General features: G+C 42.5%; 1 protein-coding gene across 1 annotated transcript in view; it reads left to right on the top strand.

Annotated features, from left to right (window-relative positions):
• The window catches only part of SLC9A6 (solute carrier family 9 member A6), a 50,037-nt gene extending 31,477 nt beyond the window's left edge, over positions 1–18,560 (top strand). The window contains 6 exon segments of the mRNA XM_086389154.1: positions 2,093–2,168; positions 2,170–2,183; positions 3,359–3,389; positions 5,619–5,698; positions 11,238–11,343; positions 15,880–18,560. Of these exon segments, the coding sequence (XP_086245280.1) occupies positions 2,093–2,168; positions 2,170–2,183; positions 3,359–3,389; positions 5,619–5,698; positions 11,238–11,343; positions 15,880–16,152 (580 nt within the window). The 3' untranslated portion in view covers positions 16,153–18,560.
• The last annotated feature ends 7,888 nt before the right edge of the window (positions 18,561–26,448 follow it).

Raw genomic sequence — 26,448 nt, 5'->3', positions numbered from 1 at the left:
ATTTTAGATGATGTTAAATGCTCTGATGGCAAACAAGGTGCTATGATAGTAGGTGGGCATAGAGTGCATTTTATCGATGGAGCTCAAGAAAGGTGTCTCTGAGGTTACATTGGAGCTTAGGATACCTGAATGACAAGATAATGCCAGTTAAGCAGTGAGCAGGAAGAAGAGTGGTCCAGGCAGAGGGGAGAGCAAGTACAAAGGTTCTGAGGCAGGAACAAACAGCCTGTTGAATGAAAAGGAAAAAAGCCCACCTAGCTGGAATATAGTAACCAAAAGGCAGGTAGGAAACAAGGTGGGCAAGATCCTTTAGGGGCAGAGCTTGACAAATGTGTCCTGTCAGGGGCCAGAGAATAATATTTTAGGCTTTGAAGGCCATATGGTCTCTGTCTCAACTACTCAACTCCAGCATGAAAGCCCCATAGACAATACATGAATCAGTTGCCATGGCCATGCTCCCACAAGACTTTATTCACAAAAGCAGGAGGTGCACCAACTTGGCGTGGTCGGTGGAGCCCTGCTATTGGTTCTAGTAGGACACAGTAAGGAGTTTGGATTTTAAAATCCACTTGGAACTTCCCTGGTGGTCCAGTGGTAAAGAATCTGCCTGCCAATGCAGGAGACAGGGGTTCGATCCCTGGTCTGACAAGATTCCACATGCGTTGGAGCAGCTAAGCCTGTGCACCACAGCTACTGAGCCTGGATGCCCTAGAGCCTGTGCTCCACAACAAGAAAAACCACAGCATGAGAAGCCCATATACCGCAACTTGAGAGTAGCCCCCACTCGCCACAACTAGAGAAAACCCTCACGCAGCAACGAAGACCCAGTGTAGCCATTAAAAAGAAAATGTAGTATAAATAAAACAAGAATGTCTTAAAAATAAACTTTCTGTTTAAAAATAAATAAAATCCAGTTGCTGTCTTGTAGGATTTCACAGCAAGAACGTGATGTCATCTGTCCTGTTGTGTGGACAGTGGCTCCTCAGTGAGTGAGAGCCAGCCAGCTCTTCCTCTGTCCTTTTGCGTAGTTTGTGACAGTCACCTTTGGCTCCTTGTTGTGTACCACACATAGTTTGCACTTCCCCGTCTCTGAGCCTTTGCTCACATTGTTGGCTCTGCCTGGATTGCTCTTCCACTCCCAGGAAACGACATAGCTCAAACACCGCCTCCTTTCACCCTCTTCTTTTCTCTCAGAACCACTCTTCTGTCTGCTTACTGTAGAGTACGTCTGTTATAGCACTGTTTTCAGTCAGCCTTGTAATGATGATGTTATTATAAGAGTTACCATTTAGCAAGTGTTAATGATGAAGGACAGGGAAGTCTGGCGTGCTGCAGTCCACAGAGTCAGAAAGAGTCAGACACAACTGAGCGACTGAACAACAACAATGATGTATCACTGTTTTAAAATCTTTAGACACATTTTCTTGTTTAGTTCTTGCAGCAACTCTGCATGGGGGCCATCACCCCCATTTCTCAGGTGATAGAACTGTGGTTCATAGGGCCGCATGACTTGACTAAGTTCAAACAGCTAGAAAGGAGCTGAGGTCAGATTGGAACCCAGCTCTTCTGGACTGCAGAGCCCTTGGGGATTGCGCTGTAGTTATGTCTGTCTTTCCCACCAGTCTGTGAACTCCTGGAGGGCAGGGCTGTGTGTAAATCGTGTCTATGCCCTATGCTTAGCACAGTGCCTGGCAGGTGGTAACTGCTCTGATAAATGTTTATTACGTTAACTTGGCCTCCAACACTCTTGCATCTGAGAATTAAACTTGTGTTGTCAAGACCACTAGATGTCACTTGAGATACACAAATGTGGTTAGAGTTTAATATGGCGAAGGAGGTATTAAATAGCTTCTGGCCATCTTAACAAAGAAGAAACGAGCATTTCTTGGAATTCTGAATCTAGTTATGACCATCTGTTTTTCAAGTATTTGGCCCTGATTCTCTTGCCTTCCAGATAAGGTCGTGCATCATTTTCCTCCCTTTGGTGTTACTAGGCTGCTCCTGCTGCAGCTTCTCACACTGCTGTTTTTTTCTGTGTTGTCTGTAGTAGTGGCCTTAATCGATAAACATTTGAGCACCTATTGTGTGTCAGGTACTGTGCTAGACTCTGGGGATACAGAGATGAATTGGGACATGACCTTTACCCTCAAGGAGCTCACAGTCTTATCTGGGGAGACGGACAGGTAAATAACTATACTCTACTATACTAAGTATTATAATAAAAGAATTAGAAAGTACTGTAAAAGCCCAGAGGAAAAATGATCCTGACTGAAGGGGTCATAGAATGGTTCCTTTGGAACTCAAAAAAGGAGAACAAAATAAGGGACAATACAGTTCAAACAGAGGGACCAGCACAAGCACAGACATGGAAGCTCAGGAGAGGACAGGGTCTGGGGCAAGGAGCAGTCGGGTCTCACTACCAGCAGGTGTTTGGGCGAGGGTGAGGGGAAAACTGGGCCAGAGTGGCAGGGGTGGCTAATTTGAAGAGTCTTGAATGCCACACAAAGGACTTTAGACCTGACCCTCTGTGTTACAAGCTGGTCTCAGAGACTTTTGTAAAGGTAGTAAGCCAGTGAGCTCTCTGCTTGAGATGGCTAACTCTCAGGGAGAGCCTGGCAGCAGGGGACCCTTACAGCCAGTTGCTCCAGATGCTGTGAGTCAGAATAAGGTCCCAGCTTGAGCAGTTGAAATGGAAAGGAGAGAGGATCTGAGAGACAGTTTAGAGGGAGAATGAACAGAGGTGGTGAGTGCTCAGATTGAGGAGATAGAGGAGTCAAAGAGAGCTTCTCATAATGAAGCTGTTCCCTGAGATATTGAAAGCAGATAAAAAAGAATCATGAAGAACCAAGGCTAATAGCTATCCATTCACCTATGGAAAAACACCCTGGAATTGGACCTTCTCTTCAGTCATCATAACAGAATGTTGCCAGGAGAGCTGAGAGGTCTGAAAACATGCAGCTTCCTCCCGGAACTGCAATGGGCCAACCTTGTTTGTGGAACTGCCCTAGAGTTCTTATTCGGCCACTGGGCAGCACTGCTTGCCCTGACTCCTGCTTATTGTGGACTTGGTTACAAAAGAAAAAGTTATTTTTTCTGAAACTGGTAAGTGGGATTGGCTTGCGGGAAGAGAAGGTTAGTAGACCCTGCTTACCTTAGGAGTCAAGCTGTTGCTAAGGAAAGTGGCAGGAGCCAAAAGTCTACAGCAGCAGCCATTGAGAAGCACAAAAATATTAGTCATTTCATAGCTTCTGTGTTGAGAAAAATAGTTGCCTAAGAGTACTCATATGTGAATAGGGCATTTTTTTTTTTTTTTTTTTTTGCTTCAAGATCTCATTTGCCTTTTGTGTTTTTCTTTTAGGGTTGGTGTTGATTCAGACCAAGAACACTTGGTAAATATGCATTTGTGTTGTCCTGGCATTTCTGTCAAATGTGTGGTTGCTTGGAAAGAAAACAAGTCTACGTAGACTTCATGCCACTGTTATTTAGATTCTGTACTATTTGCATCAGCTTTTAACTGACATCATATCATTCCTGGCTTTTCTCACTGCTCGATAGAGACAAAACTGAATTTTAGGCCGCATGTGGTTATCAAGGGTGACAGCTCCCCTATCTGTGGGCAAGGCTGGGCTTTGGCCACAGACAAGAGCAGTCCCTTAAGCACTCCTGGGTTTTCAAGTGACTGTTCTGGCACGGGGAGCCTTTTTCCATTTTGGTTTGCGCATGAAGTCTTGTCTCTGATGTAAGCCCCACTCCAGCTGCTTTTCCTGTGCAACTTTGAAATTGGATGACCAGCAGCTGCCCTTGAGAACTGCCTGGAAGCCTTGGGCTCTTCAGCCAGGCTTCCCTGCCTGTTCAGGAGAATGTGCTTTCTTACCCTCTGCCTCAGCCCTGCCCATGTTTCCTTGCTTACACTCATGTGTCACTTTCTCTGTTGTTTCCTTGAAACAGAACTTGGTAGACTAGTGCATTGTAACTCCGTGCTTTCTCTAGACTGACCACCTTTTCCTGGTATTTTTCTTCCACCTTTTAATGCTTTCTGAGCACAGCTGAATAGGTGCCTCTGCCCTAGACATGAGATGGGAAATAACAGAAATGAGGTTTTTGAAAATGGAAAGCATCTCTTTAAAAACAATAGTTCTTTTTCTTGTCTGAAACAGGCCCTGGTCTACTTGTCTTCAGAGTGTAATTAAAAAAAATTTTTTTGTCAGATTCATTTCCTGAATGCTAATTTTGCTAGCTATCGAGTGATGAGTTTGTATGTGACCTAGGACGCACCTGCCTCTTTTGTGATCAGAACCTTAAAGTATAATTTCATGGGTTTGAAATAATTGTACAAACCAGGCTGGATGAGTTCCCATGATGCTGAGTTCCTGGGGTAGTTTCCAAAGGGTAATAGCCCCTCAGTGCCTCCACCCCCATGTCGAAAAAAGAGTAGTGATCAGACAGCTCCCCAGACCAATGCTTGATCACCATCTGTGTATGCCTCTACCTGTTATGTCCCCTCTGTCACCACAGAGGACAAATGGAAATGGAGTGACAGGGAAAGAGCCAGGTAGGTGAGTACCAACTGTGACATCCAGAAAAAAATGTCATTTTTACTTTGCCCTCAAAACTGTGGATGCCTTGGCTCAGTATATTGTTTACTCAATATTTCAAGTGTCCACTGGGAAGCACAGAGGAAGATTTTATTAACTATGGAACATGTAGGGGTTAGGTTTACAGGTGTTCGTGTGGTGAGGGGATTGTGAGATTTGTAGATTTGTTGCTCTTCTAAAAAGTGGAGCTATACAAACTAATGCCTCCTGATGTGAAAGTAAACACTGTAAGCCTGTTCAGTGTTCTCAGACATTTTGTATTTTGATACCTACTGAGAGGAAGATTCACTTATTTTGAGGATCAGGAAAAACAGGAACAAAACAGGAACCAAACCCAGAATCTAAACTGTACTCTTTGAAAATCTTGGAAACAGAACATTCATGCTGGAAAGAGCTTTTGAGTAAGGTTCGCATTGTATTCATGAAAAAACTCAGGCTGGGAGGGGAAGGGACTTGCCCAACTAGTTCACATCAGAGCCGAGATGAACCAGATGGCCTCACAGCGCCACTGCTGACTGCTCCGTGTTACACATGGGGATGCAGTTTATGTTTTGGGGGGAGCTGTTTTTGAAGAGATCCGCTTGCTGTGTTAGTTTTCCCTCCTACCCAGCCTGGCTTACCATGGAATTTCCCTACTTACTTAAATTTTGCTAATGTTCTAACAACATAATAGCATCTTTGAAAATGCCAGTTAGTTTTGAGACCCATGACAACTCCCAAAGATCAGAATGTTTATGGGATGTTTTCCACTTAAGGTGCAGTTCACATTGTGGGTGTAAAGCTTTCAGATTTAGGGGGTGGATTATCCCACATTAATTTTGCTAAATGCCAGTCGACTCATAAATCAGGAAGCAGCCTGAGTAATAGAAGTGTGCAGAAAAATACTTCAGTTTCTTATTCCTAAGCTGCAATATACAAGCTCTTAAATTAGGCTATATTTGTAATTCTACAAAGCAATGACTCTTAAATGAATGTGTTTTTTGTCTTTATGTATATATTGACTTACTTATTGTCTGTTTGCAGGGTATTCCTGAAAGTGAAAGAAGAACTACCAAAGCAGAGAGTGCGTGGCTCTTCCGGATGTGGTATAACTTTGATCACAAGTATCCTTAATTGAGAAAAAAACAGTATGGATATGAATGATTACAATTTAATGGAACAACTGTTTTGACTACTCTCTTCCTGAACTGGAATATAAAACATACCTTTGGTCTTCCTTTTCCCCTTCAGTGTAGTGGAGAAGGTTACCCACACACATGGATGAATTCCTCTGAAAACCTGTGAAGCCAGTAGGGACTCAAGAGCCTTTATGATAGACTTGCTTTGATATATAGGTTTATTTATGGAGTAAACTTTAATATTTATTATCTTTTAGCTAATTGAGTGAATGCCGTAAAAGGAATTTGTTGGTGTTTGTCAGTGTGCTTGCTAGGGTAAAAGAGGAAAGGCAGGCTTAGGAAGAAACATGGGAATGAGAAACTCAGCAATGCTAGATACCGCAGTGATCATTGATGTCTTTTCTCTGACCTTTCCAAAGACTGGAGGATTCTCCTCTCCATTCAGAATGCCAGTGCTTCATTATTTACCAGATTTCTTTCTTGTCCTATTGTAACAGTCTTCTTCATAGCTATACTTTAAGTCAGGTTATATATAATAACCTGTTTAAATCATGCTTTTAAAAAATTTTTTTAAAGGATACTTTTTATATGAACTATTTTTGAAGTCTTTATTACATTTGTTACAGTACTGCTTCTGTTTCTGGTTTTTTGGCCAAGAGACATGTGGGATCTTAGCTCCTGGACCAGAGCAAATCCAACCCCCCTGCATTGGAAGGCAAAGTCTTAATCACTGGCCCACCAGGGAAGTCCCTAAATCATGCCTTTTAAAAAATTGTATCACTCACTATTTATTAAAATTAATTTCTTATTTGAAAATTGAACTAGATAAAGGGATTATGGAGTTCTTTCTGGCTGAGACTTTAAGTGAATCAGAACCTAGTTTATGTTCTGTTGAAGTGACTTTGGGACAGCTATGTAAAATCCTTTTTCCTTGCTTTTGACTTTCTGATCAAAACCTTCTATGTTTAAGAAAAATGCACTTGACACTTATCATTAGAAGCTACTACTTACTATATTCTGTTTGCTAGATTTTTACATTCACTTTCTGGAAGGATTCTAATATATGGAAACACGAATGAATGCGTATCTATGGTATTGTTCAGTTGCTAACTTGTGTTCAACTCTTTGCTACCCCATGGACTACAGAACGCCAGGCTTCCCTGTCCTTCACTATCTCCTGGAGTTTACTCAAACTCATGTCCATTGAGTCGGTGTTGCTATCTAACCATCTCATCCACTGCTGCCCCCTTCTCCTTTTGCCTTCAACTTTTCCTAGCATCAGGGTCTTTTCCAGTGAGTCAGTACTTCGCATCAGGTGGCCAAAGTATTGGAGCTTCAGCTTCAGCATCAGTCCTTCCAATGAATATTCAGGACTGATTTCCTTTAAGATTGACTGGTTTGATTTCCTTGCTGTCCAAGGGACTCTCAAGATTCTTCTCCAGCACCACAATTTGAAAGCATCAATTCTTTGGTGCTCAGCCTTCTTTATGATCCAACTCTCACATCTGTACACGACTACTGGAAAAACAGTAGCTTTGACTATTTGTACCATTGTCAGCAGAGTGATGTCTTTGCTTTTTTATTATGCTGTCTAGGTTTGTCATAGATTTCCTTCCAAGGAGCAAGCATCTTTTAATTTAATGGCTGCAGTCACCATCCACAATGATTTTGGATCCTCCAAACAAATCTGTCACTGCTTCTACTTTTTCCCTTCTATTTGCCATGAAGTGATGGGACTGGAGTTCAGATCATGAACTCCTTATTGCAAAATTCAGATTTAAATGGAAGAAAGTAAGGAAAACCACTAGGCCATTCAGGTATGACTTAAATCAAATCCCTTACGATTATATAGTGGAAATGACAAATAGATTCAAGGGCTTAGATCTGATAGACAGAGTACCTGAAGAACTATGGATGGAGGTTCATGACTTTGTACAGGAGGCAGTGATCAAGACCATCCCCAGGAAAAAGAAATGCAAAAAGGCAAAATGGTTGTCTGAGGAGGCCTTACAAATAGCTGAGAAAAGAACAGAAGCTAAAGGCAAAGGAGAAAAGGAAAGATATACCCATCTGAATGCAGAGTTCCAAAGAATAGCAAGGAGAGATAAAAAATCCTTCCTCAGTGATCAATGCAAAGAAATAGAGGCAAATAATAGAATAGGAAAGACTAGAGATCTCTTCAAGAAAATTAGAGATACTGAGGGAACACTTCATGCAAAGATGGACACAGTAAAGGACAGAAATGGTATGGGCCTAACAGAAACAGAAGTGACTAAGAAGAGGTGGCAAGAATACACAGAAGAACTATACAAAAAAAGATCTTAATGACACAGATAATCATGATGGTATGATCACCAACCTAGAGCCAGACTTCCTGGAATGCCAAGTTGTGTGGGCCTTAGGAAGCATCACTATGAACAAAGCTAGTGGAGGTGATGGAATTCCAGTTGAGCTATTTCAAATCCTGAAAGATGATGCTGTGAAAGTGCTGCACTCAATATGCCAGCAAATTTGCAAAACTCAGCAGTGGCCACAGGACTGGAAAGGTCACTTTTCATTCCAATCCCAAAGAAAAGCAATGCCAAAGAATGTTCAAACTACCACACAATTGCACTCATCTCACACACTAGCAAAATAATGCTCAAAATTCTCCAAGCCAGGCTTCAGCAATCCGTGAACGGTGAACTTCCAGATATTCAAGGTGGTTTTAGAATAGGCAGAGGAACCAGAGATCAAATTGCCAACATCTGCTGGATCATGGAAAAAGCAAGAGAGTTCCAGAAAAACATCTACTTCTGTTTTATTGACTATGCCAAAGCCTTTGACTGTGTGGATCACAATAAACTGTGGAAAATTCTGAAAGAGATGGGAGTACCAGACCACCTGATCTGCCTCCTGAGAAATCTGTTTGTAGGTCAAGAAGCAACAGTTAGAACTGGACATGGAACAACAGACTGGTTCCAAATTGGGAAAGGAGTCGTCAAGGCTGTTTTATTTAACTTATATGCAGAGTACATCATGCAAAATGCCGGACTTGATGAAACACAAGCTGGAATCAAGATTGCCAAGAGAAATATCAATAACTTCAGATACGTAGATGACACCAGTCTTATGGCAGAAAGCGAAGAACTAAAGAGTCTCTTGGTGAAAGTGAAAGGAAAGAGGAGAGTGAAAAAGCTGGCTTAAAACCTAACATTCCAAAAGCGAAGATCATGGCATCTGGTCCTATCACTTCATGGCAAATAGATGGGGAAACAGTGGAAACAGTGACAGACTTTTATTTTCTTGAGCTCCAAAATCACTGCAGATGGTGACTGCAGCCATGAAATTAAAAGACGCTTGCCTCTTGGAAGAAAAGCAATGACCAACCTAGACAGCATATTAAAAAGCAGAGACGTTACTTTGCCGACAAAGGTCCATCTAGTCAAGGCTTTGGTTTTTCCAGTGGTCATGTGTGGATGTGAGAGTTGGACTGTGAAGAAGGCTGAGCACCGAAGAATTGATGCTTTTGAACTGTGGTGTTGGAGAAGACTCTTGAGAATCCCTTGGACTGCAAGGAAATCAAACCAGTCAATGATAAAGGGAATTAGTCCTGAATATTCACTGGAAGGACTGATGTTGAAGCTGAAGCTCCAATACTTTTACCACCTGATGGGAAATACTGACTCATTGGAAGAGACCCTGATGCTGGGAAAGATTGAAGGCAGGAGAGAAGGGGGTGACAGGGGAAGAGATGGTTGGATGGCATCTCCAACTCGATGAACATGAGTTTGAGCAAGCTCTGGGAGTTGGTGATGGACAGGGAAGCCTGCAATGCTGCAGTCCTTGGGGTCACAAAGAGTTGGACCCAACTGAGCGAGTGAACTGAACTGATAGTGGCTGGACCTTCCCAATGCAGTGTTAAATATAAGCGATGACAGTGGGCATTCTTGTCTTATTCCTGACCTCAAGGGATATTTTTCAATATTTCACCATTAAGTATGATATTAGCTATAAGTTTTTGAGATATCTGTGATCAATTTAAGAAAATTCCCTTTTTTTCTAGTTTGCTGAGAGTTCTTATAAATAGGTATTGAGTATTATCAGACCCTTTTCCTGCATCAATTGAAATGATCACGTGTTTATTTTTTTCTCTGTTAGTGTTTTATCTTGCTGATTTTCATCAATTGAATGTTAAGCCAATCTTAGTTTGGTGGAACAAATCCCATTTGATCATGATATGTTATTCATTGTGTGACACTGGATTTAGTTGCTCATATTTTGTGTCTATTTTCATGAGAAGTATTGGCTTGTGATTTTTTTTCTTGTAATATCCTTATCATGTTTCTATAATAAGACTGTGCTAATTTTATAAAACAAGTAGGGAAGACTTTTTCTCTTTTTCTGTTTTGTGGAGGACTTTATGTAAGCTTGGTGTTGCTTCTTAAGTGCCAGGAAGATTTTAACCAGTGAAGCTTTCTGGGCCTGGAGCTTTTTGTATGAGCAATGTTTTAGTTTGTTTGATAGATACTGGACCATTCAGATTTTTTGGTCAATATTTGATAAGTTTTAGTTTGTAGGGAATTTGTTCTTATAAACACCAAGACTTATTAGCCTCAGTACTAAGTACCCTGTTAAGTACCACTGAACTAAGATGTGGTAGTTTCTGTACTTGATGCACTAGTACAATTCATCATTCCAGATTTTCAGTGATTTTTGTGTGGCAAGATGTTTTATGAACTATATAAGTGTGTTTATACAAAGTACTTTAATCTTAGAGTTTATGGGAATTTATGTAAATTTCTTTCATTTTTAATTGAGAACAACCTTAGGTTGTAATTTTAGAAAGTAGGGAATATGTATATGTGTCTTTCTCCCTTTCTCTGCTTTTTCTTGTGATTCTCTCTTTTTTCCTTTCAAGTATCAAATATATTATTGCATCTGTTTTTATTTTTGGAGAATAGATGAATGCTAAAATGAGAGTCTGTGACAGAGGAACTCATGATGCATAATTTTTAAAAATGTTTTTAGAATTGCATTTCCTCTGATACTGAAGTTTCAACTCATTGAAGAGGCCAGCTGAATCCATAGTAAATAATGAAAACCATTTTTTATTACTATATTCTACTACTGAAATGTTTAATCGCTTTTCAGGCTCTTTAGTATTCTTTCTTCTGTATCTCCTTCGGTGCTAAATCGAGTGTGATTTTGCCTTTAGTAAAATCATAAAGGCAATATGATGTAGTGGTCAAAAGGTCATAGGATCTGGAATCAGACTGATCTGGGTTTGAGTATTGGTCCTCCATTTACTTGTGTGACTTTAGGCAGATCGTTGACTTCTGTGAGCCTGAGTTTCCATATTTGTAAAACAGAGATAATATTACAAAATTTTAAAATGTTGCTATCTCACTGACATAACAGGGTCATGAAGTGGGACATTTGCTATCTGAAGTGGTTGGTACACTGTGACAGTGATTGTAATCAAGCAGAGTGTTCTTTTTAAATTGATAAAGAAAGGAACACAGCTCTTCCTTAACCAGCACAGCTATCTGAAGCCTCTGTTGACGCACAGCGGGCCTCCTCTTACCACCACCCTGCCTGCCTGCTGTGGCCCCATTGCAAGATGCCTGACCAGTCCCCAGGCCTATGAGGTAAGTTGGTTTCATCCAGAACCTCAGTTCTTCATTAAGTTAAATTTAAATGTATCTGCTCTGTGGATGGGTGACTGCTGTTTTTGTTTTGTTTTGTTTTGCTTTGCTTGCTTTTATGATATAAAAGCCACAAGCAGGAATATAAACATATGTTGCTCAGCTAGAAAGTGCACTGAAATCTCTAAATTTATTATATATATAATAATTTTTATATAAATTATATATGGAATAGATATAATTTATCTCTAAATTTATTATAATTCACAGTGTTTGAAACATCATTTGAAAACAGATATGGAATAGCATCTTGCTATCAGTAATTTTAGTAAAAAAAATTCTATTTCTGTGCTGGTTTTCAATTTCAGAGAAGTCTCATGGAGAATGGACAGGGAAGGGGAGCCTTAGCTGGGGTGGCACCTGGGTCAGGGAGGAGTACCCTGCAGCACTATGTTATGTTGAGTCCATACACTGACTGCTGGTGGGTGGGGGGCACACCCCATGTTGTCTTGTCCCTCCCTCCCACTCTACCCAGGCTCCCGTATCAAGCACAGTGGCCCATTCCCTCTTTACCCTGTTAGCCCACATGGCTGTCTGCTGAGGGGTCAGCCAGCTTTGTCAGCTAAGTCAGTGAGGCCTGGCTGTTGGATTCCAGAGACCTACTCACCATCATGAAAAGCCAGAAGAGCTGCACAATGCCTGTGTGTTCTGTGGAATATAGCAGAATACAACATTGTTCTATTTGCTTCCTTGGGCTGTCATAACAGAGTACCCCAAACTTAACAGCAGAAATTTACTGTCTCACAGTCTGGAGGCTGGAAGTCTGAGGTCCAGGTGCCAGCAGGGTTGGGTCCTAAGGGCTCTGAGAGAGAGTCTATTCCAGACCTCTCTCTAGCTTCTAGCGGTTTGCAGGCCATCTTTGGCATTCCTTGGCTTGAAGATGCATCACCGTAATCTCTGTCTTCATCTTCACCTGGCATTTTCCCTGTGTGTGTGTGTGTGTGTGTGTGTGTGTGTGCACGTGCAGGTCTGTGTCTCCAAATTTCCCCTTTTTATAAGGACACCCTCCAGCCATACTTGATCAGGGCCCACACTAAAGACCTCATCTTAACATGATCCCTTAAAAGTCTGTACTTCCAGATAAGGTCACTTTCACAGATACTGGGAGTTAGGATTTCATATTTCTAGGGGATGAGGGGGATGCAGTGTAACCCAGAACAACCATAAAACTTCATTTCTAATTTAATTTTTTGTTATGCTGACTCCTTATTAAATTACAAAAGTAGCATACTTACAGGAGAAGGCAATGGCACCCCACTCTAGTACTGTTGCCTGGAAAATCCCATGGATGGAGGAGCCTGGTAGGCTGCAGTCCATGGGGTCGCTAAGAGTCAGACACGACTGAGTGACTTCACTTTCACTTTCCACTTTCATGCATTGGAGAAGGAAATGGCAACCCACTCCAGTGTTCTTGCCTGGAGAATCCCAGGGACGGGGGAGCCTGGTGGGTGCCGTCTATGGGGTTGCACAGAGTCGGACACGACTGAAGCGACTTAGCAGCAGCAGCAGCAGCATACTTACAGCCAGATATTCAAACAGTATAGAATGTACAAAGTGATAAATGAAAGTCACTCTCTTTCTCCCACCACATTCCCTAGAGACAGTCGTTTTAAGAGTTTATTGTGGATAGTCCCAGATATATTTTATCTATACAAACTTCTATGTGTGTATATAACTGTCTGTTATTGTTTTTTTACAATGGGATTGTTGCAGGAAGGCGGACCCCTTCCAGGGCCCGAAACTGGGCTCTTGTCTAACACTCGGAAATGAACTGTCCGAGGAGACACATGTGCTGACAAAGCAAGAGATTTTATTGGGAAAGGGCACCCGGGTGGAGAGCAGTAGGGTAAGGGAACCCAGGAGAACTGCTCTGCTGTGTGGCTTGCAGTCTCGGGTTTTATGGTGATGGGATTAGTTTCCGGGTGGTCTTTGGCCAATCACTCTAATTCAGAGTCTTTCCTGGTGGCGCACACATTGCTCAGCCAAGATGGATGCTAGCGAGAGGGATTCTGGGAAGTGGATGGACACATGGTGTCTCCTTTTAACCTTCCCCGAACTCTTCTGGTTGGTGGTGGCTTATTCCGTATTCCTTATCAGGATCTCCTGTCATACAACAACTCATGCAAAGTTACTATGGTGCCTGGCCAAGGTGGGCGGTTTCAATCGGTGTGCTTCCCTTAACAGGATTATAATAGTATTGTCCTGCTACTTGCTTTTTTTCACCTAATGATCCACAGCATGGATACCTTTGTAAGAGTCCACGAGAACCTTCTGTCTATTGGTGGCTGCGTAGTGTAGCTTTACTAAGGTTGATCTAGTCAGTCTCATTCCTTTTGTGTTTTTGTTATTACAAACAATGTTTACAGTGAGTATCCTTGTATATATGTTTACCCAATAATATAAAGTTATAAAGAATAGATTTTAAAGGTTAAATCGCTGGGTCAAAAGGCATATGCATTTTAAGATTTGGTAGCTATTGCCCCAAACTTCAAACTTAATAAAGGCAGTCGAAGGTGCTGAAGAGCCCCTGCTGATGTGTGAAGGCCCCACAGAGCTTTGTTGTGGGCATTGCTGAATTAAGTGATAGACAGGCTCCTTAGACTTACAGCTTAGACTTATAGCTGGATTGGCTTGGAAGGGATTATGGCTGGTTGGTGGAGCGGGTTTCTTTGGTTTTTAATTTACAGGTCTTTTTCTTTGAGTGTTGAGGCAAATCTCTAGCAACAGCAAAGAATTTTAAAATTTCCAGCAACAGCAAATGTGAAATTTTAGTCTAATAGTGTCCTCAGTCTATTTGACTATCTTAGACAAACTTAACATTTTTAAATGCACAGGATAGGAGAGTTGGGTGTAGGAGGTTTCTATCTACTTCCCTCAAGGAGTATTAGTCACAGACTTTTTTTGCTGTATCAACATGAGTATTTACAATGATTCTTACTCTACATTTAAATAAAATGACTTTCTGATTTTTAAAAGTAATAAGTATTCATTATAATAAAATTTCAGATAATACAGAAACATAAAACTATAAAAACCATTAGCAATCCTATCATGCAGAGCTTGCTATCATCATTTTGTTGAATACCCTTCTAGACTTTTCTATTGTTGACTGGAAAAATAGTCACAACCTAAAAGTTGGAATTTGGGGTACTTCAAGTCTGGGAGGCAGCATCTCAAGAAACCCTGAGAAAACTGTTCCCTGGAGGTGGGAGTGGGGGGAGTGGGGTGGATTGGAGCTGAGGCATAGGGTAGGTGGAACCAGGTTATATAAAAATTTTGCAACAAAGGGTGGGAAGTCTGAATGTCAAAAGTTTTTGTAAATTAAAGAAAACCAGATATCCCAAAAGAAGGAATCTAGCGCTTTTTTATGATGGGAAGATGGCAAAGTCTGGGCTCACTGAAAGCATTCCTTTGAAATGCACCTCAGCTGTGTGGGGCGGGTATCCTATGTTTTCACACCCTGAGCTCCCTTGGGGCTCACTGTGGGCTGTGGCTGCAGTTTGATGGCTGCTGGATGGCAGGTATTCTTTCCTTCCTGAGTTTCCTCAGGCTCACCAGCTCACATTGGAGGGCTGCAGTTTCTTGCTGACTGTGACATCATTGTTTACTGATATGTGGTGGTGGTTTAGTTACTCAGTTGTGTCTGACTCTTTGTGACCCTGTGGGCTGTACCCCACCAGGCTCCTCTGTCCATGGGACTCTTCAGGCAAGAATACTGGAGTGGGTTGCCATTTCCTTCTCCAGGGGATCTTCCAGACCCTTTCTCACTATGCACATGTACATTTTTTAATTAACCAAAATGGCACTATATATCCTGGACACTTTTCCCTCTTCTGGAACTTTATGAAATTATATTCTTTTTGGCCCCCAAATTTCCATTAGAACAAAAGCTTTTTGAGCTGCTTGACAAGTATGTAATGAGGGTAGTGAAGGTTCAATATTTCTAGGCATTGTTGACATGAAAGTAAGCGCTTCATTTATTTAAACCTATTCAGCAATGAATTGCACTTACATTTAGTGAATACTTTTCTGTGTACCCCAAATTGTTAGGTGGTTGAACTACAGCATACAAGGGATTTAGAGTCTAGTGGGGGGAGATGTGATGCAGATCCCTGCATGTGCAGCTATGAAAAGGGGTAAGTGCCACTGTAGGGAGAGGGCTAAGTGCAGGCTGCTAGGGAAGAACACAAGAGGGCACTAAGCTAGCCTTGGATGATCAAAGAAGACTTCTGGGAGAAAGTGACTTTTAAGTGAAAACCTCAGTGATAAGTAGGAGCTAATTACCTGAAGGAGGGGAGAGGAGACAGGAGGTAAGAGAAAGCAGTAGAGATTTTGGCAGCTGTCAAGCACTTCAGTCTGCAGGCACACAATGGGGCAAGTGGGGTCAGAGAAAATACAGCATCCTTGAAAATTCAGCTATTGGAAATGTTTCTTTAATTTTTCATAATAATTCTCAAAACTTGTTTTATTTGCATTTAGAACCAGGAACAGTTGAAAGACGATGACTCTGATCTCATCCTCAATGATGGTGATATTAGTTTGACGTATGGCGATTCTACTGTGAACACTGAGTCAGCATCATCCGGTGCCCCTAGGAGACTTATGGGAAACAGTTCTGAAGATGCCTTTGATCGGGAACTTGCCTTTGGGGACCATGAACTGGTCATTCGGGGAACACGCCTGGTTCTACCTATGGATGATTCTGAGCCCCCCTTAAATTTGTTAGATAATACGAGACACGGTCCAGCCTAAGCTTACTAGTTACTCACTTAGTGATCTGTAAAATTTGCACATGTGATTGTGAAGAAATTCGTACTACCTAAAAAGTCCCAGTGCATGTCTCTGAATGTTTAAGCTATATAAATGCTATTTATTTATATAGCATTGAAAGACTATAAATACCCTGTACAAGGCAGATTGTGAACAAATTCTTCATTTTACTTTTTATTGGCCGCACTATGTAGACTGGACCTGTTTAGAAAGTTAATTTCACAGTGATGTCTTGTGTTCTGTTAGCTTTATGTCAGTTCAGGTATACAAGGTGACAGATTTACTCTTTCTTATATTTACCTGCCACTTAACCAGAGCACCAGGTTCTTGTGATGTGAATTAATTTTGTCTTGTGGGAGGGGAGGGAGAGGAAGGAGGGAGCACTGTTTCTGGGGGAGCCCAGGCAGGAGAAGTTGCTTTGTTGGAAAGTTATGTTGATTGCTGCTGCCTTTGTCGTGACCTTTTTCTTTCCTTTTTGTCTGGTGGCCTGTTATGGTGCATGAGGCCAGTGGCTTCGGATCTTGCCCATTCAGGTTGGGGAGTGAAGTGCTGGGGCCCCTTTTCCCCTTTGCCGTGAAAAAGTAAATTTTTTGGCTCCAGTACACTGCTACTCAGAAAAGAACGCTATGCATGACTTCCAAGACTTTGTTTCTTTTTTCCAGACCAAGACCTTGGAAAGAGTTGCACCATCCAGCCCACTTAGCCAAAGTATAGTTGTATATAGTTTGGAACACTTGATTTCGATTTGGAGGGGCTGGGGTGGGCAGAGGACAGGAGGAGTAAGGAGCGTAGTGGTTTCAGAGAGCTCTCCCCCCAAATCTGTAAATACTCTATACCAGATAAGTTTAAATGAGAAACTCGATTGCTGCTTACTTTTTGATTATGTACTTTATCTGTATAGCAAGCTTTGTGGTCAGAAGTTTTTATACCAATTTAAATCGCTGCTCTTTAGCAGCCAAACAGGAGCAAAATGTAAAATTTTTGAATTGACTGTGTCTACTTGTCATTCGTTAGTCTGTAGTTGATGTTAATTTATGAATCCATGACCGTTCCACAGGACACCACAGCCAGTCAGGAGAGAATACAGCGCTCCCGAGCTTGTTGTGAGGACGGTTCTGCCTTTGTGTTACCAGGTGTAGTTGTCTTCATGTTCATGTGACTTTTAATAGGAAATACCTAAGCTGCCATGTTTGTTTTGTTTCTTACAGTTTTCAAGGAAGAGTGTATAACAATTGCCCATTTCATATGCAGAGTATGAAAGTGGATTCTATTTTGTAATGCTGCAAATACCTAACAGTGTATTGAATGCTTAGCAGAGGGGATCCTTTCCAATGTTGATTCTGACCTGTCAGAGTTTTGGAAGAAAAACAAACTTCTGTAGGTTTTTTTCCCCTCAGGTCTGAGTAGCATTGCCTTAAATCTTATCCAATTTGAAAACGGTTTTGTTTATGTGATGTTCAAATTGTCCAATGCAAAATATCTTTCCAAACAAAATATACTTATTTTCCCAAAGGTTTTCTTGCTGTGATGCAAACACTCCTTGCGGTTTTAAGGGAATTCTACTGTTGATCCCTTGAGTGGCAGCTCTAACTGTTGGCATAGCCATTTGTTATGTAGTGGTAGCGACTTTCCTGCTATGCAGGAACCCGTGAAGTGTGCATTTTCTATAATGTGTGCCTCTTCATGCTGTCAGTAATTTCTTGTTAACATGTTTGAGGGGCTTTGAACTTCAGCGTCATTTACCCACAAAGTCATTCACGCTGTAAAAGGTTATACAAGGAATTCACAACTACCTTTTTTATCCTGTCAAGTTACTGGGCTCACTTTATGAAAATGACTGTAAATACTTAGCATGACAAATTCAGTAACTTGTCTGTTTCAGCATGCATGAGACTTTTTCTTAGGGAAACTGATAAAGCTTGAGTCAACTGAATCTGCCTTCGTACTTTATCAAAGGGGAACCAAGCCTGCTGTGCTTAAATCAGCATCTGGAAGATTCTCCTCTCCTCTAATCTATGTGTGCATCTCCAAGCAAAGAAGAAAAAAACAAACTCTGCTCATCCATCTGTTGGTTTAAGACACCTGAATGAACCTGGATGAGGTACAGCAGAATTCTCATCATGCACAAGTAGGACTGTTCTCGGACTTGTTTTCCTGTCCTTTGTGGACCCTACACGTGTGAATGACTTGAACGTTGTGTCTTTTCAAGTTATTTTTTAAGGTTCCTTGGCATTGTATCCTAGTTGTCCGTGTTTGGCAGTGTGCTGTTAAAGTAATAGACTTTTAATCTTTATGTATTTTTTTGTTTTCCCTTGGAGGACTTGGACAGACGTTATAGTGGTTTCTTTTAGGAAAATCTGTCATTAAAAAAATTATAGCCTTGCAAGTAACCATTCATGGTGTTTGAGTCACAGTTTATTCTAGTAAGAGGTAAAGAGTGCTGACTTCGTTTATTTTTCTACCTATATACCTACTGGGAAAGGAGGAAGACTGGTGTTTTTTTTAAAAAAGCAGCAAACAGAAACCTAACAGAACATAACTTATGGGGTGGTACATTTTTGGTGCTTATGTGTAAGGCTGGATGTGTTTGCTCATGGGCACAGTTGGACCATTTAAGAAATATGATTCAAAGCAGTTGAATTCTGTTATATTGATTTGTAGCCTGTTAGCTCAGTAATGGATAATGTCATGAACATGTTAACTTCCATTATGTGGGGAGAGTAAATTCTGTAAAAAGTTAGGTAAGGTAGTTCCAAGTTGGGTTGAGAGTACAATCACACAAATAGTCCTTTTCCAAGTTAAAGACAGGTCTTTCTTATTGTGTGTAAGAAGTTCTCTAGGTTGGGGTTTGCTGACAGTCACTTCGCCTAGTCCGGTAATGGCACCAACCACACCATGATTGTCTTTTGGTGCCACCCACTCCAGCTTCCTTGCTCATGGTCCTTGAGGGGCCCAGGTGGTGGCCTCCACAGCACAGGCTTGTTTCTTCAACCAACTCATGTTTTCTAATTCACAAATAAAACCTTAACATTAAGTTTGAGAAAGTATATTTGTTTATCTGACTCAATGCACAAGTGTTTGGAGATGAAGATGTAAAAGCCTTGACTTAATCAGAAAGCCCTTGATAGGAAGTACTTCACACAAATGATGCAGCGTTGATGTGTGAGGCTTGCAATAAACTGGGAATGACAAAAATAGTCATTCAGTCACTAAGTAGTTTGCATTTTGGGGGCCCGCTTAGGTCTAGGCAATGTGTATGAGAGGTATTTTTTTCATTTCCATTTTAACTTAATCTTCATAATGCCGGGAGGGTATATTCCATTACTCTCTTTTCACTGATGAGGGAACTTAGGTGGAAGGAGGTTGATACACTGCTAGTAAGTGACAGAGCCAGGACTCAAATCCAGTCTTGACTCCAAAGTCTACATTTCTTCCCTGCTACTCTAGTAGCTCCAGTGCCAGGTGACAGGCTACTCCATCTTGAGTATTAGTAGAAGGATGATGAAGGCAATTACAGATGTCTGTCCTGCTGCCCACCCCCCACTTACTTGTCATCAGGCCAGGGTAGGGCATGAAGTCTCAGCTCTGTTCCTCCATTTGATGCACTGTTGGCTGCCAGACACACGTTCCCTGGTTGGGAAATTTCTTGAATTCTTAGTGAAGTGCCCTCTTGTATCTCTGAGTCCATGGACAAGGCAACGTGGCTAACACCATGCCTTCACAGTGTGCCTGCCAATATTTTCACTAAGGAGCCCACCTTTGATGGCAGAGCATGAGGTCCTAAACAATGGCTGTGAACCCACACAGAGTTTGGTATAATATTGATAGAAAAAGCCCAGGCTCTGGAGTTACACAGACCTGAGTTCAAATCCAGACTCTGCTGCTTGCTTATAGTGTAACATTGACCGCTTACTGTTGCCAAGCTTTTGCAATTTCTTAGCTGTAAAGTTAATTCATTTAAGAAATATTTGTGTATTTACTATGCCCCACATGGTGGCTATAGCAGCAAACAGCAATGGTCCCTGCCCTCACAGCAGGGGATGCCAGTGACCATCTCATGGTGTTGCTGGGAATCATTCAGGCAAGACACACCAAGTGCCTTCTGGTGGGGGAGTACGTACCTCAAGTAGCAGACAACACCAAATACAGTCATCACAGGGTGGAAAAGTACAGGAGGCTCTAAGCGGGACTGTCATTTGGTCATGGGGGATAAGGAAGCTTTTCCTGATGATGAGATATTTAAGGTTAGACCACAGAATAAGCAGAGGGTCAAGCAGATGACAAGGTGAGGATGAGAAACATTCCAGGCAGTGAATAGTGACAGCCTCTACCTGTAACTTCCACACAAATTCATTCAGTCAAATAGATATTGAGTGAAACCATAACCAGGTACATATAGTGAGGAAGAAAATAGATGGAGGCAACCCTCTTATACTCACAGCTGAGTGTGCAAGACAGGAAGTACCCAGCACTCATAACGAGAAGCACCTTGAACCCAAACCTGTCCCTGCAACTTCCTCCCCTTCAGCCCTCTCCCACCAGCCCTCTGAGGCACATCCATGGTCCTCTTTGGGATCACAGCCTTCAGTTATTGGAAAAGAAAAACTGCTGTGTCTCCCCTGAGTCTTTCTGCCCCTAGACTGACAATCTCATTGCCTTCCTGTATTTCAGATGCTCGCACTAGGAGTCCATTGTTCTAAACATATTTGTGGATTCACCTGAGACCATGTTGGCTTTTTGTTTTAGTGGCATCATCTCCCTCATCTTAAGTGTCACCAGAAAGTCTGAGCTGGCTTCCTGCCTTCATGGAACTTCCAGTTGGGGAAAGCCAACCATAAATAAACAAATATACACATCAAGTAATTAGAGATTGGGATAAATACCAAACAGGAATCAGGTGAGAGGTACTGGGTGAGGAGGCAGGGGCTGGGTGGCTGTGGGAGGGCTCGTTGAGGAGGCCTTGCTCAGGAGCTGATATTAAAACCAGGGCTTGAAGGAACTGGCCAGGCAGAGGACAGGGGAAGAGTAATGGGAAGTTCCGGTTTGGGGTAGATGCTCAACAAAAGTTTGCTGAAAAGGAGCAAAACATCCTCATACCCTTTACTGAGTTGGGTTTGGAAGGCCAGCATGGTGGAGTGGGAGAACAGAATGGCCAGGTTTCAGCCCTGCCTGCCACTGGGCACACTGAGGAAGCTACTTAAACCTCTCCGAGCCTGTTTCTTCCTTTATAAAATATGACAGGTCATGGATCCAGTGAACACTTATTGAGCTACTGTCGTGTGCCAACACTGTGGTAGGTACTGAGTTATGATTCCAGGCCCAAGTAGCTGCCAGATCTGATTGGGGGATCAGATGAAGTGATGTACATGGAAACGTTTTGACCAGGATTCAGAAGGCTCTTGACACTGAGCTTGAGTATTCCGCCAGGTGTTGTGATGAGGTGCTACATGAATAAAACAGGGAAAACTCTCTGCAGGCCATGCTTCTACTGGGAGCGACTTTCCTTCCGAATCTCCAGTTCTGCAAGTTGGAGGGTTCCCAAGCGGTTGCCACGGTGAAGGCTGAACTCTGAGAACTGGCTTAGCTGGGGCTGTCATGGCTGGAGCCTGACTGCCGTGAGACCTGACAGTTTCTGGACAATTCTGTGTACTGAGTGAAAGAGCCCCTCTCCTTGAGCAGCACCGCCCTGCTGTCCAGGAGCCCCGCCCCTGGTGTCCTGCTCGTTTTCCACTGCTGCGGTCTGATGGTGTGAGTCCCACTCAAGAGACAGCTTAGCAGTGCAAGTTCTTTCTTTTTGTAGTGATGGAAAAACACTTTGAAAGCTCTGTGAGCGCTTCTTGGAAACAAGGTTTAATTTCTCCAGATTTGTTGGAACTGAAGTGGTCCACTATGTGTTTAAATACTAATCCTACCAAAATTGCTTGACAAGTATTCAACTCTTGGTTGCTTGGGGAGTCACAAGGCTTTATTACATGATTTTTTTCTTCATTTGAATCTCCTATACAGCTGCGTTCCCATGTGCACTAGGCAAAAAGCATGTGAGCTGCTTTTGCATCTGAAAAATCCGGAGGACTTCTGTCAGACAATGAAAGCTGCCTGTTTTTCCCATCTGAGAGCTTGTTTGGTGTGAGAAAGTGAGATAATGGTGATCAGACCCCCTGTCTGCACTACACAATTGTTTTTTAACACTTTATTGAGACCAGCAATCAGAGATCCATTTTCTAAGGGGAACCAAGAAGCTGATATTTAAACATTTGAGCCCACTAATATTTCACTTCCTAACTTGCCTGGAACCTGTGAATAGTAACATGGCAAAGAGAATTACAGTTGTAGATGAAATTAAGATTGCTAATCAGCCAACCTGGAGATGGGGAGGTTATCCTGGATTGTCCAGTTGGGTCCAGTCCAATCCCATAGGCCCACAGAATTAGAGAACACTCCTGGCTGTGTTCAGGAAAACACATGTGACACCAGAAGCAGGGGTAGACACATGCTTCAGTGCTGGTTTGAAAGAGAGAGGAAAGCAGTCTCTAAAAGTTGGAAAAGGGAAGGAAACAGTTTCCCCCAGATTTTCTGGAAGGAGGGCAGCCCTGCTGACACCTTGATTTGAGCCCAGTGAGACTGTCAGACTTCTGGCCTCCAGAACCATAAGGTGACAAGTGCGGGTTGTTTTAAGGTGCTTTGTTTGTGGTGGGGCTTCCCAGGTGCCTCAGTAGTGAAGGGTACGCCTGCCAGTGCAGGAGACATAAGAGACACGGGTTTGATCCTTGGTTCAGGAGGTTCCTCCGGAGGAGGGCATGGCAACCCACTCCAGTATTCTTGCCTAGAGAATCCCACAGACAGAGGAACCTGGCAGGCTACAGTCCATAGGATCGCAGAGAGGCAGACACGACTGAGAGACTAACACTTGCACTTCGTGTTTGTGGTAAATTGTCATGGCAGCAATAGGCAACTAACGCATTGCCTCTGAGGGAGAGGGGCTTGTTTTTATTTAGTTCTGAATGTCTGCTCTGTGTCAGGCATTGTGCACGATGCTATGGGTACAGAACTGCACAAGATCCAGAGTTCACAGTCCAGTGGGGTAGACTAGCAGGTATACAGACAACATGGCACTGGGATGGAGGAATGTCCGGATGATAAATGCCCAGCCCTGAGAGGGGTCAGGAGGCTGGGGAAGGAGGCCCTGCCATTTCTGTGACATTAGCCTATCTTTAACAAATGCTTCCACATTACTCACTGTTGTCAGGAATTTTCCCAAGCCACCATGCCCACGCGCTGGCCAGGGAGTGGCAGTGTGTGGAAGACATGACCATATTTGGGTTCTAGAAAGCTCGCTCTCATTGTGGCTGCAATGGGAATGATGGATTATCTGGACAGACTAAGAGTGGACACAGAGATGATGGCTTAGCTAGTGAAAGAGGGCATGGCCTGGACTGTACAAATGTCAAGAGTGGAGAGGAGGGAAAAAATGCAGGAGACATGCACAGGTGGTCCATAGATTCAACAGGACTTGGAGACTAAACGTGGTGATTGAGTTGAGGCTGAGGGTGGTACAATGATTCCCAGTGATCTGGGTTAGGCAAGTGAGTGGGTAGAACGGTAGTACTATAATTTTATTTATTTTAAAAATTTCATTGGAATACAGTTGCTTTACACTGCTGTGTCAGTTTCTACTGTACAGCAAAGTGAATCAGCTGTACATATACATATATCCCCTATTTTTTGGATTTCCTTCCCATTTAGGTCACCACAGAGCATTGAGTAGGGTTCCCTGTGCTATACAGTAGGTTCTCATTAGCTTTCTATTTTATACACATTAGTGTGTATATGTCAGTCCCAATCTCCCAATTTATCCAACCTTGCCTTCTCTTTTTGGCATCTGTATGTTTGTTCTCTACATCTGTGTCTCTCTTTCTGCTTTGCAAATAAGTTCATCTATATCAAAAACCTTTTATGACAAAGATGTTCAGAGATGTAGGCAGTAAAGATAGGAATCCAATTTTGCCTCTGGAAGGTAAGAGAAGATGGAACCCAATCAGGAAAAGCAGAGTAAGAGAAAATAACTCAGGGCCCCAAATGAAAAAGCTGGGAGAGGACACAAGCTTGGAAAACACTAGGACTTGCAATCTATTCTCCCATTATGACCTAAGAACATCTGGAGCTTTCTGCTTGGGGTGGCGTCTGGGGAAAATAATTGCTTTAACCAAAGTACAATAGATGGAGGAAAAAATAAATTATTTTCCTTTCTTACAAAAATACAGAATACTTCCAAAGTTCTCAGGGAATGATGGGTGGTGTTAGGAAACTTTAAAAAGTGTGTCACTCTGGATTTCAGTGTATCCTTCACTGGTCTGGGCAGGAGATGAAAATATATGTTGCAGGCGCTCTAAAGTTCTTAGCATTTTCTGGGAGGGTCAAGGGCCAAGAAATGAATCCAGGATCTGGAAAGGAAGCCACTGCTAGCTGGCCGGACCCTTTCTGGTTCTGGGGAGGTTTACGTGCAAGCAAGGAGACGGCTTCACTTTGTGCTTCTCCCAAAGGCTGTTGGGACAGTTCTCCAGCGAACCCAGTGGAGCATCCAAAAGCCCTCTGGTGTGCTGTCCTCAAACACTGTGTCGTTCACTTGCTGAAAGCGTCCGTGCCGGGGCTGCAGTCTGTGTGGACATTTGAGCCAAACAGCCACTGTGGGACAGAGTTCATAAAAGATGCAGATATTCAAACTTTTTAAAGATTGATTTTTGCCTCAAGAGAAGGAAATCAGCAATTGACAGTAGAACTGACAAAAGAAAGCACAGAGGCCTATATTAAGATGAAGGAAACATCTGGTTTTTGTTTTCTTAACTTTTATTAATTCATCTGAGGTGTGACTCACCAGCTCACCAGCCAATGTTTCCAAAATGAAGTCTTCGTTGCCTCCAGAGTCGCTGGGAAAAGTCACTTCAGAACTACCTTGAGAAAAAGATGATCCACAGAGAGCTGTCATTTAAAAAAAAAAAAAGGTAATGTTGATCCTGTTAGGTATTTCCTACAGTTGCTTCTGTGTTAACTCATGACTGCTTTCCTTCCTCAGTAGGATTTTATTCCCCCATCTAGAAACTGTAGGACTGATGTGCTGATCTAAAACTGTGTATTAAACCTCATGAAGTATGCCCTTCAGCTATTGAGAACACTTAATTGATTCACCTGAGTCTTTCCCTGTAGAGAGTGGGGTTAGATGTACAGCCCCCGGGAAGGTGAAAAGTCTCCTCTCCCTCTCCCCAAGGTTTCCATCAGCCGACACTAATCCCACCTCTAAAGGGAGACATCAATGAAAGAATAAGATTACTTGCTGGGGTGAGACCCTACCACCATCCGGGTTTGTGATGCTGTGTTCTCACCCATTTCTCTTGATGACTAACATTACATTTTCAAGACAGCTGGTCAGAGTTCACAGCTGGCCTCGAGTTACCATCCAGGACAAATCTGGCTGGTCTGGGTAATAATGCAGCCATCAACTCTGCTCTCATTACACTATATCCAGCTGAGCTCTACTCTTTTTGACCCATTGGTAGGGAAGTCAGTGTGTTCGTGCTCAGTCGCTAGGTCATGTTCGACTCCTTGCAACCCCATGGACTGTAGCCTGCCAGGCTCCTCTGACTATGGGTTTTTCCAGGCAAGAATACTGGAGTGGGTTGCCATTTCCTCCTCCAGTGGATCTTCCTGACACAGGAATTAAACCCCGCATCTCCTGCTTCTCCTGCATTGGCAGGTGGATTCTTTACCACTGAGCCACCTAGGAAGCCCAGGGATGTCAGTAGGGCGATTCAAACCTCTACCATTCATAGGAGACCAATTAGTTGATTCTACTAATCATTCATTCACTCACTCATTCAGCAAACTTTATCTGAGCACCTACCCAGGGTCCTGGCAATTCAGCAGTGAATATGGCACAGTTCCTGCTTTCAAGGGGCTCACAGTCTAGTAGTGAAGACAGGCCTATAATAAGATGAAGTACTCTTCTGTGATTCCTGAGGAAGGTGGCATTGAATTGAGTCTTAAAGGATGAGTTAATTATATAAGCCCAAAGCACAAGAGAGAGATTTAGACTTTGGGAGTAGATGAGCTCACCAAGAGAAAGTATATAATAGAAAGAGTCCTAGACAAAAATACAAAGCAACAACAAACAGACAAGCAAAACCAGTCATATTTAAAGGGATTAGAGAGGCTAGTAGAAAAGAAGAGTGGTGTTAGAGATATCAAAGGAGAAAAAGACTTTTTCATTAGGAAGGGACCTCCAGC

Source organism: Bos grunniens, chromosome X, assembly GCF_055505025.1.
Source record: "Bos grunniens cultivar Pamir isolate PY7600 chromosome X, Bosgru_T2T1.0, whole genome shotgun sequence".
NCBI classification, from domain to species: Eukaryota; Metazoa; Chordata; class Mammalia; order Artiodactyla; family Bovidae; genus Bos; species Bos grunniens.
This window is presented reverse-complemented; position numbering and strand designations above follow the sequence as displayed.